At 31.9% G+C, this 15,926-nt stretch overlaps 1 protein-coding gene across 17 annotated transcripts in view; it reads right to left on the minus strand.

The window, feature by feature from the left end:
- PCDH15 (protocadherin related 15) overlaps nt 1–15,926 on the minus strand; it is a 634,897-nt gene that overhangs the window by 389,651 nt on the left and 229,320 nt on the right. For all 17 annotated transcript variants that reach the window (XM_045568054.1, XM_045568051.1, XM_045568050.1 and 14 more), the window contains 2 exons: nt 9,314–9,474; nt 2,383–2,538 (listed from right to left, as the gene is read on the minus strand). In XM_045568054.1, coding sequence (XP_045424010.1) covers nt 2,383–2,538; nt 9,314–9,474 — 317 coding nt within the window. The remainder of the gene's footprint in view (nt 1–2,382; nt 2,539–9,313; nt 9,475–15,926) is intronic.

Genomic DNA, 15,926 nt, shown 5'->3' on the forward strand with positions numbered 1-15,926 from the left:
GACTTAATTTTATTTTACAGACAGCATTGTACCTAGAAGAGACAGGGATATCTATACACATGCACATATACATATAATTTTAACATATTTTCCCAGTGAAGAATTCATGTCAAATGAAGTAAGAACTACCAATATGGAACAAAAACTCAAATGAAGAATAATAGCTAAATTTCAAGTTTTTCTTGTTATGTTGTTTTGAAGTTTAAATATACCTTTGATTTTTTTTTCCAGGAAAATAGACATGAGGCCGTATAGACAAAATCAAAGGCAGAAAATTTGATCCTCAAGTACACATGTCCTATATCATTATAGCACAGAGGATATAACCATAGTGTCAATGGTATAGTATTGCTTTGGTTGGCTATAGGGAAATGTATTGTGAGAAAATTATCAGTTTAACCATATATGGACAGCTTTGGAAAAGAACCTAGGCCTCTCAAAATACTGTTTAAGATAAAACACTTAACTTTTCTATAAATTTTATCACTCTAATTCACATTTATTCAGATGATATAGGAATTTAAGGTTTGGAAAAATTGAATTCAATAAATGTGAATATTCAGGGATGACTTGATGAAAAAAAGTCTTGAGTTATACTTTAAAAGATGGATCAAACTTGGAGGCTTGCGAGGTAAGGAGAATCTCACTCTAAGTAAGAGGAACAGTGTGAGCAAAGTCCAAAAAGTGGAAATACTTATGAAATGTGAGGAAGTTTATCTGAATGTAGTGAAGTATTAATAGAGAAAATTTAAAGTTAAGAATGTATGGACAAATGGTCAAATTATGGAAGACCTTAAAAGTCTGCCAAAAGGGGTGGCCTTTTTCTACCTGACAATAATGAGAAGTTACAAAATTTTTTAATAGTAGAATGACATGATTAAAATATTTGAAAAAGGTTATCTTTTAACAAGGCACTGAAAAGACTGGAAAGGGGGGTGGAAATAGTCAAATCACATAGGATGCTTTGAAATTCAATTTGAACTTTACAAATTTCTATTCAAAAAATGAACTATCGTTAGAGATGCAGGAGCAATTAAATATGGCACTGAAACATTTTATAAGAAGATTCATTGCCTAAGATAATTCATCTTTCAGTTTATACCAAAATGAACTTAGCACTCAACCAAACAAACTAAAACTGAATTCAAAGGATAGACTTCAGAAGCTAACACAAAATCATCTACATATATTTAAAACTAACTAGTTGGCTATTCATTAGCATTACAGCAGAAATCTGTTTAACAAAAGTGGCTCAGAGAGGGTTAAACATTTACTGATCAGTCATTTGTCCTGTTAAACTTAAAACAGGAATTTATGGGATTTTCTTAAGTATTAATAATATAACCTAGGAAGTCTCAGATTATGTGTAATATAATTTCTTCAAATTTTTATGAATACAAAAATATTGATATAAATAAAATATATTTTTAATAATTTCAAAAAGAATGTAGAAGTCAAAGGCCCAATGCTCTTTTAATATTCAAATTATACTTATTTCCTTCTATAAGTAAGTATGTATTTTTTAAGATTACAAAAACTCTTAAAGGTAAATATGTTCTGCTGTCATTTAATGTGATAGTATATATTTTTGTACTATCACATTAAATGATTCATTTTTTCATTTGTGTGAAGGATACATAATAACAACATTAGAAATACTCTAGAAATATTTTCCAGCTTACTGGACTAACTAAAAAATTAATAATGTAACCACTATTTTAATTAAAAAAACATGAAAGGGGTTCTTAGCTCATGGATTTTGGCTCAAAGAGAAACAAAACACATCAAAATATCAAACAACAAAAGAGCACTTTCTAATAAAAATAATAATACTGTTTATTCAATTTTTTTTCTAATTTGATCAGCATTTTCTTATAGGGATTCAGCTAGGATTTATATTTAAATTTTGTGGATCCTTCAGAACATGAGTTTAAAACTGAGGAAATAACTTTAAATTAATATAGTTTCAGATACTTCTTCCAGTATAATAATTAGTATGATCACCTCATAGACAAGTATGACCACCTCATAGACAAAGACATTAGTCTAATTCCTTACAATAATGATAAATAACTACTGTTGTTTCTCAGTAAGCATGTATGTGGATTTAGACAACAAATTTTTAAGATGATATAATTAAAATCTCTTTGGTCATTATCATAAATGAATTAAATTTTTCCCGTGGCAAAGTGAATTCCTGAAATCACAGTAGAAGTCATACATTTCTTCCAAGTACGATTCCTCAAAATGTAGTCATGGTATTTTGAAATAGTTAAGCTCATTATTGTAAAGGAATCATTTATAAATATTTACAGTATACCATTAGTGGTATATATATGTGTATATAAACACAAAGGACATAGAGAGTAGATAGAAACTGACCTCATTTACTGTGGCATAGTAGCTTTCATGCGTGAACGTGGGTGAGTTGTCATTCCTGTCTCTCACCACGATTCGCACTTCATGGTAGATAACAGTGCCCACTTTTTTGTTGATGCACTGGACTTGCACCACAATGGAGTGTATGTTCATTGGTGGCTGCAATATAGAAATTGTATCCTTTAAAATACCACTTTCTCATCAAATGCACTTGTTCATTCAATACAATTTTCTATACTTGTTTTTATTTCATTATAATAATCTAGAAAACACTGATCATTTTGCACTATTTTAAGGACAAGAAAAGATAATCATAACCATTACATTGCTCAATTTTATATCTCCATATATGGATTTCAGGTAGTATTACGTGTACAGTTAGAGGATGGCTGACGAAAACAACCACGAAGCTAATGCTTAGATTTGATGGGATGAAGAAAAGTTTATCCCTCCACAGGTTAAAGAATTTTTTTAAAAGTGTTAATTAATAAATCTTTGGAGAAGAGAAATTGAATAACATTCATGTTCATTTATATTTTTGTTAGAATATTCTATGTTCATTGCTAATACAAATTGCATCATTGATAATCAAAAGAAGAAAATCCACAATCCAACAAACCCAACTAACTTGCTCTATATATTTAAACACTTGTTTTGCTAATCTTTTCTTCTCTTCAAATGTATATCTATTATAAACACACACATAGTGACTATCATCCCATGTTTTTAAATACAGATTTACTATGTTTTGGTATATACAACTAAGAAGCTATGCTATATGTGATTTAACAATACTCCATTATAAGTTTATAGCACAACTTGTCTAAGTAATAACATAATGAGATGTTTCAGGCTATCGATTTCTGTCATAATGAATGCTTCAATATATACTGTACATAATATGTGCTCACTTGCCTAGTTATTCTTTATGATAATTTCCTTGAAGGGGAAAAGTGTCATAGAAGGAGGACTGACTTACTCAGGTCAAATGGCTAAGAGCTTGTAGAGCTGGGACTCACACCTATATCTGTTTGACTCTAGAGTCAGAGTATTAAATGCTACACATATTTCTTTGTGATTTTTAAAATCTCTTTTGAGCTCATAAGATTTTCCCTCTAAATATATTGTTTTATCAAAATGACCTATCCTGGCCACTCCGTCTTAAATACCTTGTCTCCTGCCTGTCCTTTCCTTTCAACTTTCTATTTGTTTTTCTTTATTGCATTTCTCATCCACTACTTGGCATATTATATATCATATATATTTGTTTCAGTTTGTCTTTCTTCACTAGAATGGAAGCTTCATAAAACTTGGGCGTTATTTAGTCATTACTATATCCCTCTATCCTGTAACTAGTGCTGTGCCTGAAACAGATGAGCATATACTATCCAGAATCAAACTGCTTGGTTTTCCATTATAATTCCATAAACTACAAACTGTATGATCTGGGGAAAGGAGCAAAATCACTCTGTGCTTAGTTTGTCCATGTCTAAAAATGGGGATATAATAGTTACACCAATGTGAATCATTGTAAATATTACATAGGATTATCATGGACTGGGTGGATATTAAACACATAATGAAGTAAACTATTTATTGACAAAAAGCTAAATTTCCAAACAGTGAAAGAAATCAAATCTATAAAATATGAACTAATAATTTTAGATTATAAAATAATTAAATATTTTTATTAAAACCAGTTGTAAAATATAGCAATAATCCCTGGAAGCTAGGATAGGTTCATTAACAACATGCACGCCACTTTTATAAATAAGAATGCTGTAGAAGCTACATCTAAACTGAACCAAAGCATTGTTTAATCTTAAGTTATTTTATGGCCAAAAAAGAAAAAGACAGTTGGATTTATTTGTATCTGTCTGAATAATGGTACCTAGAAAGAATAAATGAAGGCATTATTGACAAACAAAGAAAGGTTTTTAGTGAATTGCCACATAGTTCTGTGTTCTAATATCTACCTCATTTCACTTTTAATCACTGATATAAAAGAAGCCATTAAAGTCATGTGTATAAAATCTGTGAATGTCACAAAGTTCAGAAAGTATATAAAACATTTAATGTCAAAAGACAAAGTTCAAAGTCATCTTAATAAGTCAGAATAGTGGGTTACAAAAATAGTAAATTTCCACAATAAATTTAAACCCTCCAATTTGTAATATAAAATAAAATCAATCATCCAAATATAATTAATATGAAAATACAATCACAAAATCTTGATAGCTAAAAGCTGATTTTACATGCCCATACTGCTGGAACACTAATGCAAATGTTATATTCATTAATACTATCAGATGCAGAAATAGGTGGATTATAAAAGGCACCATTTTACAGGTGATTAGGAAGTGCAGTTTGAATACTTTGAGAATGTATCATAAAATTTGAGGATTTTAAAAGAAGACGAGATTTGGCAGACATCTACATGGCTGTTATGAAAATATCTATTAGCTTATTCATTGTAGTTCCACAGAGCAGAAAAAAAAATAAAAAACATTATACAGCATATTTTCAATATAAGTTTTCTCTTAATCCAAAGTGGCCCAAGATGGAGTGGAGTATTCCATAAAGGAAGATTCATCACTGAAAATTTGCAAACTTCAGTATAAAAGACCATTTAAGACTACCTCTTAGACGTTTCCTGGAAATGATTTGAATGAAATGACCTCCATATTTAATACCAGATTTAAAGTGTTTGCTTTAATAGTCTTTTAAAGATAGGTTCTGCATATTTTAGTTGTAAAGTAAAAACAAAAACATGTACTATTAGCCCTTGGCATACTTGTTGGAAGACAATCAGGTGAGTTATGTTCTTCTAAAGTTATTTATCTTTTAAATATTGCAAGAGAGACCTATAAACTCATTCCATCTCAACTTCTAATTCTGCATTGAGTGGTAGCGCTGGGACAGAAAGGTCACAATCTTTTCAAACAGAGGATCAAATGTGTTGTGCACTGAACCCCCACTTAGGCCTGCTAAGTACCCATAAATTAGATATAACCAGGTCACCCAGAACTGTTGTCACTCTCAAATTTAGCTCCCTGTGCAACTGTTAGTACCATAGCTAGAACTTAGACGGCAATAAATTCTAACCATAATGGATAATGCTGAAGGCAAGAATTCCCCATGGCTAATATATAACACACATTGTAATTTTGTGTTGGAATAGATTCTATTCTGCTGTATAAGGAGGTCATAAATACATCAAGTACAGTTCTACTAAGTCGATTAGTGAGAGTTTAGGGACTCCAAAATGCTTAAGAATGTGTTAGGGAAATTTTGGTTTATCTTTCATAACTGGTGGCAAAAATAAGTCATGGTAATTTTATCTTTTATGATTCTCTTTAATTGCTTCATTCATGAAACAAAGAAACAAAAATCTGTGTATAAATAGTATTATGGTAATTATTTAGAACAATTACCATTCACATATGCCTAGACATGAAAACTATTCTTTCAATTTAAAAATGAATGCTTAACATAATACTCTGAATGTATACTTGTATATTTGTATATCAATGTCCCTGTGTGTATACAGGTTTTGCTATGCATATCAGTAATGATACACATCAACACTCAATAGTGGTTATCACTGAAAAGTGGGTTTGGAGTATGAAGTATTATAAAGGAAGAAAATATGCTAACAAATATGTACAAATTTTGTAGCTAAAAAATAAAAATATATACTAGAAAATTGCCTATGAGTTTCTCAATCACTTAAGATTCAACATACAAAGTAAAATTTTTATAAGGGATTTGTTATGTGCACAGTGTAGATTATAACACACATCTTCAATATAACGGCAATTTTTTTTTTTTTTTTAGAAGCCACACTATTTGGAAGTCTTAATGATTTAGGGGAAAAATATTAACAAACTTGTAAGAATTTATTTTATTCTGTATTAAGTATAGGCAATATTTATCCAATCCTAACATGAATGAATGGTTTTTGTCATGCTTTTTCTGCCTATATACTTACTACCTTTACAAAGTAAATAATCTTCATTATTTCACAAATAATCTGGAAGACAGTGAAAGGAAATAAGACAGTATGTTCCAGAAATGATTTTTAAATAAAGAAACAAACTTAAAGGAAATGGCTGGCCAGAGTTGTATCTTCTACAAATTAAGTTTCACAATGAATAATAGTATATTTACAGAAGAAATTGCCTTAAAAAATTACCAATTTGAAAATATAATTAGGTAGATGCAATATATAGATACATTTGTAGATTTTTCACAATGAGTTATTAAGGACATTTAGTCCTTTTAATTGTAGGTATTTGTTATATGCAAAATTCAATGTGGACTGGGAATAATAAGACATAGTCCTTGGACTCTAACAGCAAACTTTGTAAAACTGATATGTGATGAACATAAATAACTATATGATAAACCAAAAGGATATTAAAGATTATGCATTTTAGAACAAGGAATTGCATACAAGTGTTATCATTAGAAATTAATTTATATAAAATTACTATTTAAGTCATGTCTTAGAAGTAGATAAAATTCAATTGATAGCACTGGATATAGTGAATTCAGAACTTTGGCTGGAAAAAATATCAGGGAATCCATGGTAAGAAAAATTAGATTGTGCTTAGGAAACAACAATTAGCTCAGTTTTCTTAGATTATAATTTATCTATTTCTAAATAAAAAGAAATGATATAGACAAGATGCAGCTTGAATCTAGGAAACCTCAAGGCCAGATATAAAACTGTAATGAATAGCTGTCTCCTGACAAGGTCAGAACTCTGGGGCACTAAATCTAATAGAACAGGTTGAATCAAGAAAGATGGTAGAGAGGACAATTAGATTATCCAAGTGAGAACTAAGAGGACTTGTGCTAAAGTGATGCTGATGGATGCAGATCCAAGATAAAATGTGGAGATAAAACTAGTAAGTAGACTTAGCAGTTAAATTATTTTGGCTTGGACAGAGAAGTCAAAACCTTTGTCTAGCTACCAAATTAGAGTCTGAAAGAAAAGAAGTTAAGATGTTTGGTGTAGTCATGAACACAATTTCTCTTTGTTCAAAAGCTTTCAAAATTTTGCCCAGAATTTTCGGACAAGTAATAAAGGACTGTGCCAGAGTCATATTTTTTCTGTTATTATTTTAATTATTGATGTTATCCTGACCATTATTATCTCATGTCCAATAGTGATTGGAGAATATTAGCCAAGTGAGATAATAATTTTGCATTTCAAAGATTCTTATGTGATGTTCCTTTATTACTGGGACTCTTCATTTTCCCACCAGACATCGTATTATGGTTGTTTTATCATTTGCGAGTTTTGATTTTATATCTTCGCCTTTTTTTAAGTATAATTTTAATAAACAAAAATCAGAGTAGGAAATAAAAAATCATGACCATCAGGAAAAGAATTATAGACCAGACTTGAAAATTGTCAAATATTTCATATTCATATAATCCCATATAAAAGTTTTCTAATTAGATATAAATATTTTTACACTTAGGCACTTTTATGCTTTATCTTTACGTTCAGGAATTTTCCTGAAGATCATTAGTTTATCAGCTTATTTTTTAACATTTAATGTTAAAAATATTTTTTGTTTATATTAGGTTTTCTTTTAGTTCTATGTGGCCATAATTGTTCAAATGTTCCCATTAAGAGATAGTTTATGGCCTCAAAGAACAAAGAGTAGAAAACAAGATTTGGAATAGTATCTCTGGCAAATACACTTTTTCCTAGCTACTGCTGAAAAGACAGGAATAATTGAATATGGATCTACCAGGTGACTGCACCCCTCCTTCTCTGGCTATAAGCAGTCTTTAGTAGCCATTGCATTCAAACTTTATAGGGAACGGGCATGGTTTGAACATAAAAAAGAACTAAAGTCAAGTGCCAAACAAGGAAACAGGAGAGCAAAATCATAAGTATTCAAAGGAGTCTGATCTGCTGGGAGGAAAATAAAGAACACAAAAAAAGAAAGGTCAAGACTAGCTACCAAATGGTCCAAGACCAACTAGTATTCCTCTGTCCCTGATAAACTTACAATTTTCCTAAAACCAAATTATTTTTCATTTTTATGGTATTGAAACTCTTAACACTCTCCCTCTCAATTTGAGTTCATTTGACGTTATTTTTGTATTTTCCTTATAAGCCAAAGAACTTTGATTAAAATCTGAGTAATTTTTAAAAAGCATCATTGTTTGCCAAAGACTCAGTGCACAATTTTCCCCAAAAAAATTTCCAGAGAAGTTTTCCATTAAGAAATATTAAAATGATCATAACATGGAGCATTAGCAGTTATTAGTAGGGTCAAATCCTGATTGTTGGCTCTATTTTGCTCTTCAGAGCAATCATATTTTTTATTGCAATTCATTGTATTCATAAAATAAGCAATGCAAAGAATTTTGGCAACAATGTAAATAATTACGTTTCCAGTAAATGCCCTATATTTTAAAAGAAACTATGAAACTTTGGTATTTATTAATAATAATATAGTTATTTAATAATATATACTTTATTAAAATTTAGCCTTTGGAAGCACCTTTTATATTTAAACAAATTTTAGACATAAATATATTTATATATGCACATATTTATATTACATAATTAATCTATACTATGTTAATACTGGAGAGTACTTTTTTTTTACAAATGCAGTCTATGTGAGAAAAGTACACATTCACAGTTACTTCAAATGAATTATCTCTTCTTGATATCTAACTATCTTCCAGGATATTAAAGAGGAAATATCATGGTTATCTCAGGCACAGATATCCCCTTCCTTTATCACTCTTCTTTCAAGGAGTTAAAAAAAAATAAATGTTGTTGATATACCCAGGAAATAAACTCAAATTATAAAGAAAATTTAATATCATATCAAACACACAGATATTTATATCATAATAAAGTTACAATACAGGAGCAAAGAAAAAAGAAATTACTAACATCTCTATCCAGAACTCTGCCCGTGCTGTTCAGGAAAAGCATTTGTTTAACAGGATCCAGCAACACCCAGTAATCCACATTGTCCTTTAAAGAGAGTTCTATGGTGGGGTCTGGTCCTCCAGCAGTCCCTTTGATCAACATGTTGTCCACCAGAATTGTACCTGCAAACCAAAGAAAATTATCTGAAAACATATTCTACTCATATGCATTGTTTAGCAAAGATTGTGCTCTTAAACTCCTGCTAGTTTACAAATCTGTTTTAAAATAGAACATACTCAATTGTACATCTAGCATAAGATACAAAATATTCTTTGTCAAAAAGTAAAAAAAAAAAATACCTTCATTATAGTATTTGTAAATGATATTTTGAGGCAGATGAAAGTGGGGGGCAGAGATTCAAACACTTGGGGAATTTCATCAATTATCTCGTTTTCCTTTAATGATATGAATCTGTTTTCTTCTCTGTCCATCACTTCTCACAGGAGTTATCATTGAATTTTATCCTGAACAAAAGGAAATGCCTAGAATAACAGACTTTGATACCTCAATTCATTCAGTAAGACTTTTGATATGAAGAGAGATATCTCCAAACTAAGAGAGAGGGAGAAAAAGGAAGGGATTTTAAAAAGTAGCTGAATCTCCCATAGTGAGAACTGCTTCTTTTTCTTTTATCTTAAAGCAAATCCATAAAACATAAATCTTAATGTGAAAGACAAAACTAGTCTGTAGATATACAATAGAATCCATTCTTCTTTAAGACATGTCTGGGTTACTCCACTAGAACAACACACTATTCCAATGTAATATTTTGGTGCTTGCTTTCTTATTATTTTTTCAGCAGGATGAATTATAGACAGTTTTTGAATAAGAGTTGAAAGAGTGTATGTCTCTAATCTTTCCTCCTCTGTTAAAGATCCCATGCATTTTATATGTTGAAGGCAAATGGTACTGATGCAACTCAAATTCCATTTTCCCTCATACAGAAATCAATGATCTCTTTGCCAAATGATAATGCACTATTGCTTAGAGCAATCATTTTCAACTGATCCATTTTATTAAACTTATAGCATATAGAAGAGTTGTGGCTATGCAAATAAAAATGTACCCTCTTAAAGACACTAGAATAAATGATACATATCTAGGGAACTCATTGCCTTAGGATAACACACAAGAATATACAGAGAACCCATAAATATTAATATGAATCTGGCTTGAAGAATATAATGCAAAATGTATCAGTTGCATTTTCTTAAGGCATAAAATTGGCCTAAATGTTAAAGCACAGTATAATTACAGCAAAAAGACAGGGGTCTCTTTGGAAGATTTTTCTCAGCAATTGAACAGTAATAATAACAATTTTCTATAGTATTTCCTTATCATATTATTATTAATGGGCTTTATCTGCCTAGATAATGTTGGAAGGATAGATTATTCTTTTGTAACACAAACCTAACTAATATTTAAACACACACAGTCTCTCTCACACATGATTTTCTAAATGGCAGGATTTTTTTTCTACTTTTTCATACACTAGCACATAAAAATGTAAATACTGAATGAAACTGATCTTTCTTAAATGGCAAATAAATAACCTACAGACAATACACTCCAATGTACAGCTCACATGTTAATGGCATTTTCTTACCTATACATATGTTCAAGAATACATTCAAGGCCCTAGTACGTACCCATTTGCAAATACTTCATATAATTCACCACTGAAAAAATTATTTGGTGCGTATTTCAATATGTAATTGATAAATTAACTTGGATTTTATTCTCTGATCAAGAAAAAAAAAAGAAATGTACAATAGACAGGCCAACTAACATTAATGCTTACTCTTTGACACAATAGTGCATAATAGTAGCAACAGCAAATTTTTTGATAGTGTACATATACAACAAGCAGACTCACCATTGAGTTCTCCTTTATAAAGTAAATGGTTTATAACTAGAAAAAGTTTTTTTAAATACTATTAAAGTAGCTAATGTATCCAGATTTATATTTTATTTAATAATTTCTTCATTTTCATGGAGAAGACCTAAATATTTTTCTCGTTCTCAGCTCACCCCTGTGTTCATCAATGATTGAAACTTAGCAATAGATGTTTCTACTGATGGTGTGCTGAAAAAGAAAGAACTTTATGTTTTGTTTTTGTTTTCTTTTTTCCCACACAAGAATACTTCAATCATATTGCCAAAAAATCTCTCAAGATTGTCATGTGCCATGTTGCTTTAGACCAAAAGTTTAGAGGAGAGAGGGAAGACAGCATAGCTAAAGCAGACATGATACAAGGAAATATCTTTAAAAATGTAAAAATAAATTAATGTAGGTGTTCACTCTGGCTTTCCTGGACAATTTTTTACATAACATTATGTAGTATTAGGTATTAGTAATCTAGACATGATTTAAAGAACAGCCATGCACATCACTTAACAATGGGGATACATTCTGAAAAACGTGTCATTACGTGATTTTGTCATTGTGCAAACATCATAGAATGTACTTACATAAACCTAGATGGTTTAGGCTACTACACACCTCAGTTATATAGTACAGCCTATTGCTCCTAGGCTACAAACCTTCATGGCATGTTACTGTACTGAGTACTGTAGGCAGCTGTAACACAAAAAATGCTAAGTATTTGTGTATCTAAACATATCTGAACATAAAAAGTGTACAGTAAAAATATGGTATTGTAATCTTATAGGACCACAATCATACATGTGGTTTGTCATTGACCAAAACATGGGTATGCTGTGCATGATGGTTCATAGGAGGATGTATATAGATTATATAAAAATATTACACCATTTTTTATAAGGAGTTGAGTGTTCCTGGATTTTGGGATCCACATGGGTGGCAGTTCTGGAATCAATCTTCCATGGATACCAAAGGATGACTATATATGTGTTTTATGTGTATTCTGAAAACTATATATATATAGAGAGAGAGAGAGAGAGAGAGAAAGAGAGAGAGAGAGAGAGAGAGAGTGGGGGGAGTATAAACCATAACTGGATATTAATGTTTTCCTGGAAAAGTTATTTGTGACTTTAAATAGACACTTGTAACAGAAATGGATTACTGTTTTAAAATGCTGTGGAAGTGGTTGGGAGGGGTCCATTGCCTTTCTAATTAACCTAATTCAATGAAGCTGAGAGTAGGTTCTATGGGAAGAGAGAATAATTGACTGTTTGGGTTCATTCCAAACATTAAAGTAAAGAAAATCATCCTGTGTATAGAAACCACTACTTGATGCTGTAAAACAATTAATTATTCAAAGGTGTATAAACAATACAGATTGCACAGAATTTCTTCAACAATCTTTCCCTAGTTTAAGTCAACTGGAAGAATGTTCAGCTACATCATATGACCAGGATCATGCATTGCTTTCTCTTGCATGTTACTCCAATATTTGATTAAAACAAATTAAAAGATTAAAAGTGAAAATTTAGCTAATATGTAGTTTTCCAGTGAGGTTAAGCAATAAACATGGCCACTATTTAGCTGGTATTAAGTAAATCTTGATTCCAAGATTTTTAGGCCAAAATATGAATCTTATACTCACATCCTCTTGTTTAAAACTTTCCATGACTTTCCTGGAAAGAGTCTTTCTCTTCTTTAACTTCTCTTTCTTCTTGGTTTATAATAATATGAACTACATTTCAGGTATGTGTATGTACACATTGTTTCTATATAACTACTTGGAAGTTCTTATATGGCAGAAATTATATAATGTATGTATCTAGCAACTTCATAAAGAAAGTACAAATTTTGATTGGGCTAGGTTTGAATGTTAGAAATATATTAACCACATGCAACTCTTGCTAAAGAATAGTACCCATCAAGTCAACAGTAGTCAATAAAAACGTGCAAGTATTAAAAACATGTTGCTTTGCAAAACTATGTTTGTATAATTTTCTTGACAAAAGTTCACAGGATTAAAATGGAAATTACTTAAAGTAAAATGTGAGAGAACAGTACAATGTAACAACCAATGGTTTGACCCTAGGACCAATTCCCGTAGGTCGTAGATATAGATATATAGTCTCTGACATAGCCTGACACTCATAAAAGGGGATAGCGAGCAGTAAGTGTACCACTTAAATATATTTAATACTAGCTAAAACCCAAGCAACTTTCCATGCACAAGCACCTCAGATATTCAAAAAATCAGTATAAGCACCTAATTTATTGGAGGACCACAAAAAGAGTTACATAAGAAAAAGGAGATGTTAAAAAGAAATGGAGGTGGAATTAATAGGGAGTAATGAAACAATGAGCATATCTTCCAATAACTTCACTTATTTTCTATATTTTTTTGAGTTTCTGGGCTTATTCAAATCCAGGTTTATATTCTAGGCAGAAAAATAAGTAATGTGTTAGTTCTCCCTCATTTCTCCTCTGATTTCAGATATAATTTGTGATATAAAATATTTGAAATATTTACTCCATAACCAATTTGTACAATAGCAATGTGGTTTTTCAGTCCTCTAGGACTGTGGTCCCCAACCTCCCCAGCCATGGACCGGTACCATCTGTGGCCTGTTAGGAACCAGGCCCCTGCCACCACCTGAGCTCCCCCTGCCCACCTGGCCCCAGTCCATGGAAAAATTGTCTTCCCTGAACCTTAGGAACCAGGCCACATAGCAGGAGGTTAATGGCCGCTGAAGATTTGAAGCTTCATCTGTATTTACAGCTGCTCCTCATTGCTTGCATGACTGCCTGAGCTCCACCTCCTCCCTCCTTCCCCCACTCCATCTGTGGAAAAACTGTCTTCCATGAAACCAGTCCCTGGTGTCAAAAAGGTTGGGGCCCACTGCCCTAAGAGAATTCTGTATGGTCCTAATTCTAAAGTTAAATCTGATTTCTCTAAAATCACTCGAATAAACAAATTCCATAAACAATATGGCAAAGTTCTTTAATAAGGAATTAGAGTAAAGGACAAAACATGAGGACCTTATGACTAGAGTAAATGACAATTAGAAATATATTACAGAAAAATGTTTTACTTCTGTAGGTACTGTGTTTTTGGAAACAATTAATTAGAGGACATATTGAATGACCATTATGTGTTTCAACCTTGTTTGCTTCTTTATATAAAAGTGGATATGTATTAATACAATAAATTCTTTCATTTTTCTCATGGGCCTAGAAGCAATGAGAGTTGGTAGGAGCAGGTTATGGGAAAGATTCTCATCCGCTCCTGAGGAAACCATCCAAGTACAGTTATTGTATGGTTATTAGGCAGCGGAGGGCTGACTACCTGGGGGCTAAAATAACAAGGAAAGTCTATGCTTATTGGCTAGAAAGATTTATGGAATTCAGAAGATCAATGACCTTAGCCTCATTGTTTTCCCATCTTTTGTCTCAACATCTCTCTTTTTCCCAGTGCCATTTCTTTGGCTTCAAAAACCCCAAAGAGTTGAGAATTCAAGTGGTCCTGCATCTCTGCAACATTCTAGTTATGAAAAGATACGGGACTCCTTCAAAGCTGCCACAGAACCTTCTGGTTCTCCATGTGTGTTCTTATTGTATTTCATAGTTGCTAATTTCACATTTTCCCTATGTACATTTTCTAGGGTTGTCAGGGGAAAACAAATGTAATAACAATTACTACTACTATCATAGTTACTAAACGCTTTAGTCACTCGATCTTCCAAAATTGTACATCTTCATTTCATCTCATGGCACCAAGGTGCTAATTTGAGTAACTGTGCTGCTGCATGTGGCATGGATTAGCCATGTGCTATTTGGATCCCCCATAGCCAAGAAATGAGGTTGTCCCTGGATCCTTAATTATATGCACAATCCAATCCAAGAATCTCATTTTGAGTTTTTTTTCCCCTTGGAGACAACTCAAGCACCAATTACTGTATTAGCTGGTGTATCAGCAAGAAAAATCACCCTTAAATTAAGATAATCTAATGGTTTAGTAAAGGAATACTTAATGGAGACATGAGTAGGGTATAGGGAAACTGTAAGGAATAATATCATACACTGGAAAAACAAGGGATACAGGAAAAAAAAAATCACATAATCCTAAGGGAAAATGTCATATAACAAGAACCAGATATAGGGAAGAAGGCAGCCAGCCTGGGGAGAACCTAGGCAATACATTCCTGGCCCCAACTTTCCTCCCTCCCTTCATCTTCTCTTTGCTTTGACCATTCATGAAAGCAAACAGAAAGCCAGAGGGCTCAGGGGCCTTCTGATGTAATCCATACAGCCCTGGGCAGGCGGAGAATAGACATAAGGGGCAAATGGACATATCTCCGCACTGATCTACCTGATATCCAGACATTCTCTCCTGACTTGGTCTTGTTAAGAGAATCTAAGGTAGTTGATTATCGAACATAGATTCAGGTGAAAACGAGGAGAAATTTAAGAGAAATGAGGAAATGAGGAGAAAGCAAGGGCTATATAGTATAAGGCATGGTAAAGTTTTGGCATTTAACATCATTTAGTTGTAGTTTCCTTTATGTGTCTGTGTAAAAATCAGCTCTTAGTTATCTAATTTACACTATAGTATGGGTACTTTGTTTTCATCTCTCTCTATCCCCACTGTCAGAACTGCATACACATTTCAAAACCTAGCTTAAGAAAAACAAG

Source organism: Lemur catta, chromosome 14 (genome assembly GCF_020740605.2).
Source record: "Lemur catta isolate mLemCat1 chromosome 14, mLemCat1.pri, whole genome shotgun sequence".
Classification (NCBI taxonomy): domain Eukaryota; kingdom Metazoa; phylum Chordata; class Mammalia; order Primates; family Lemuridae; genus Lemur; species Lemur catta.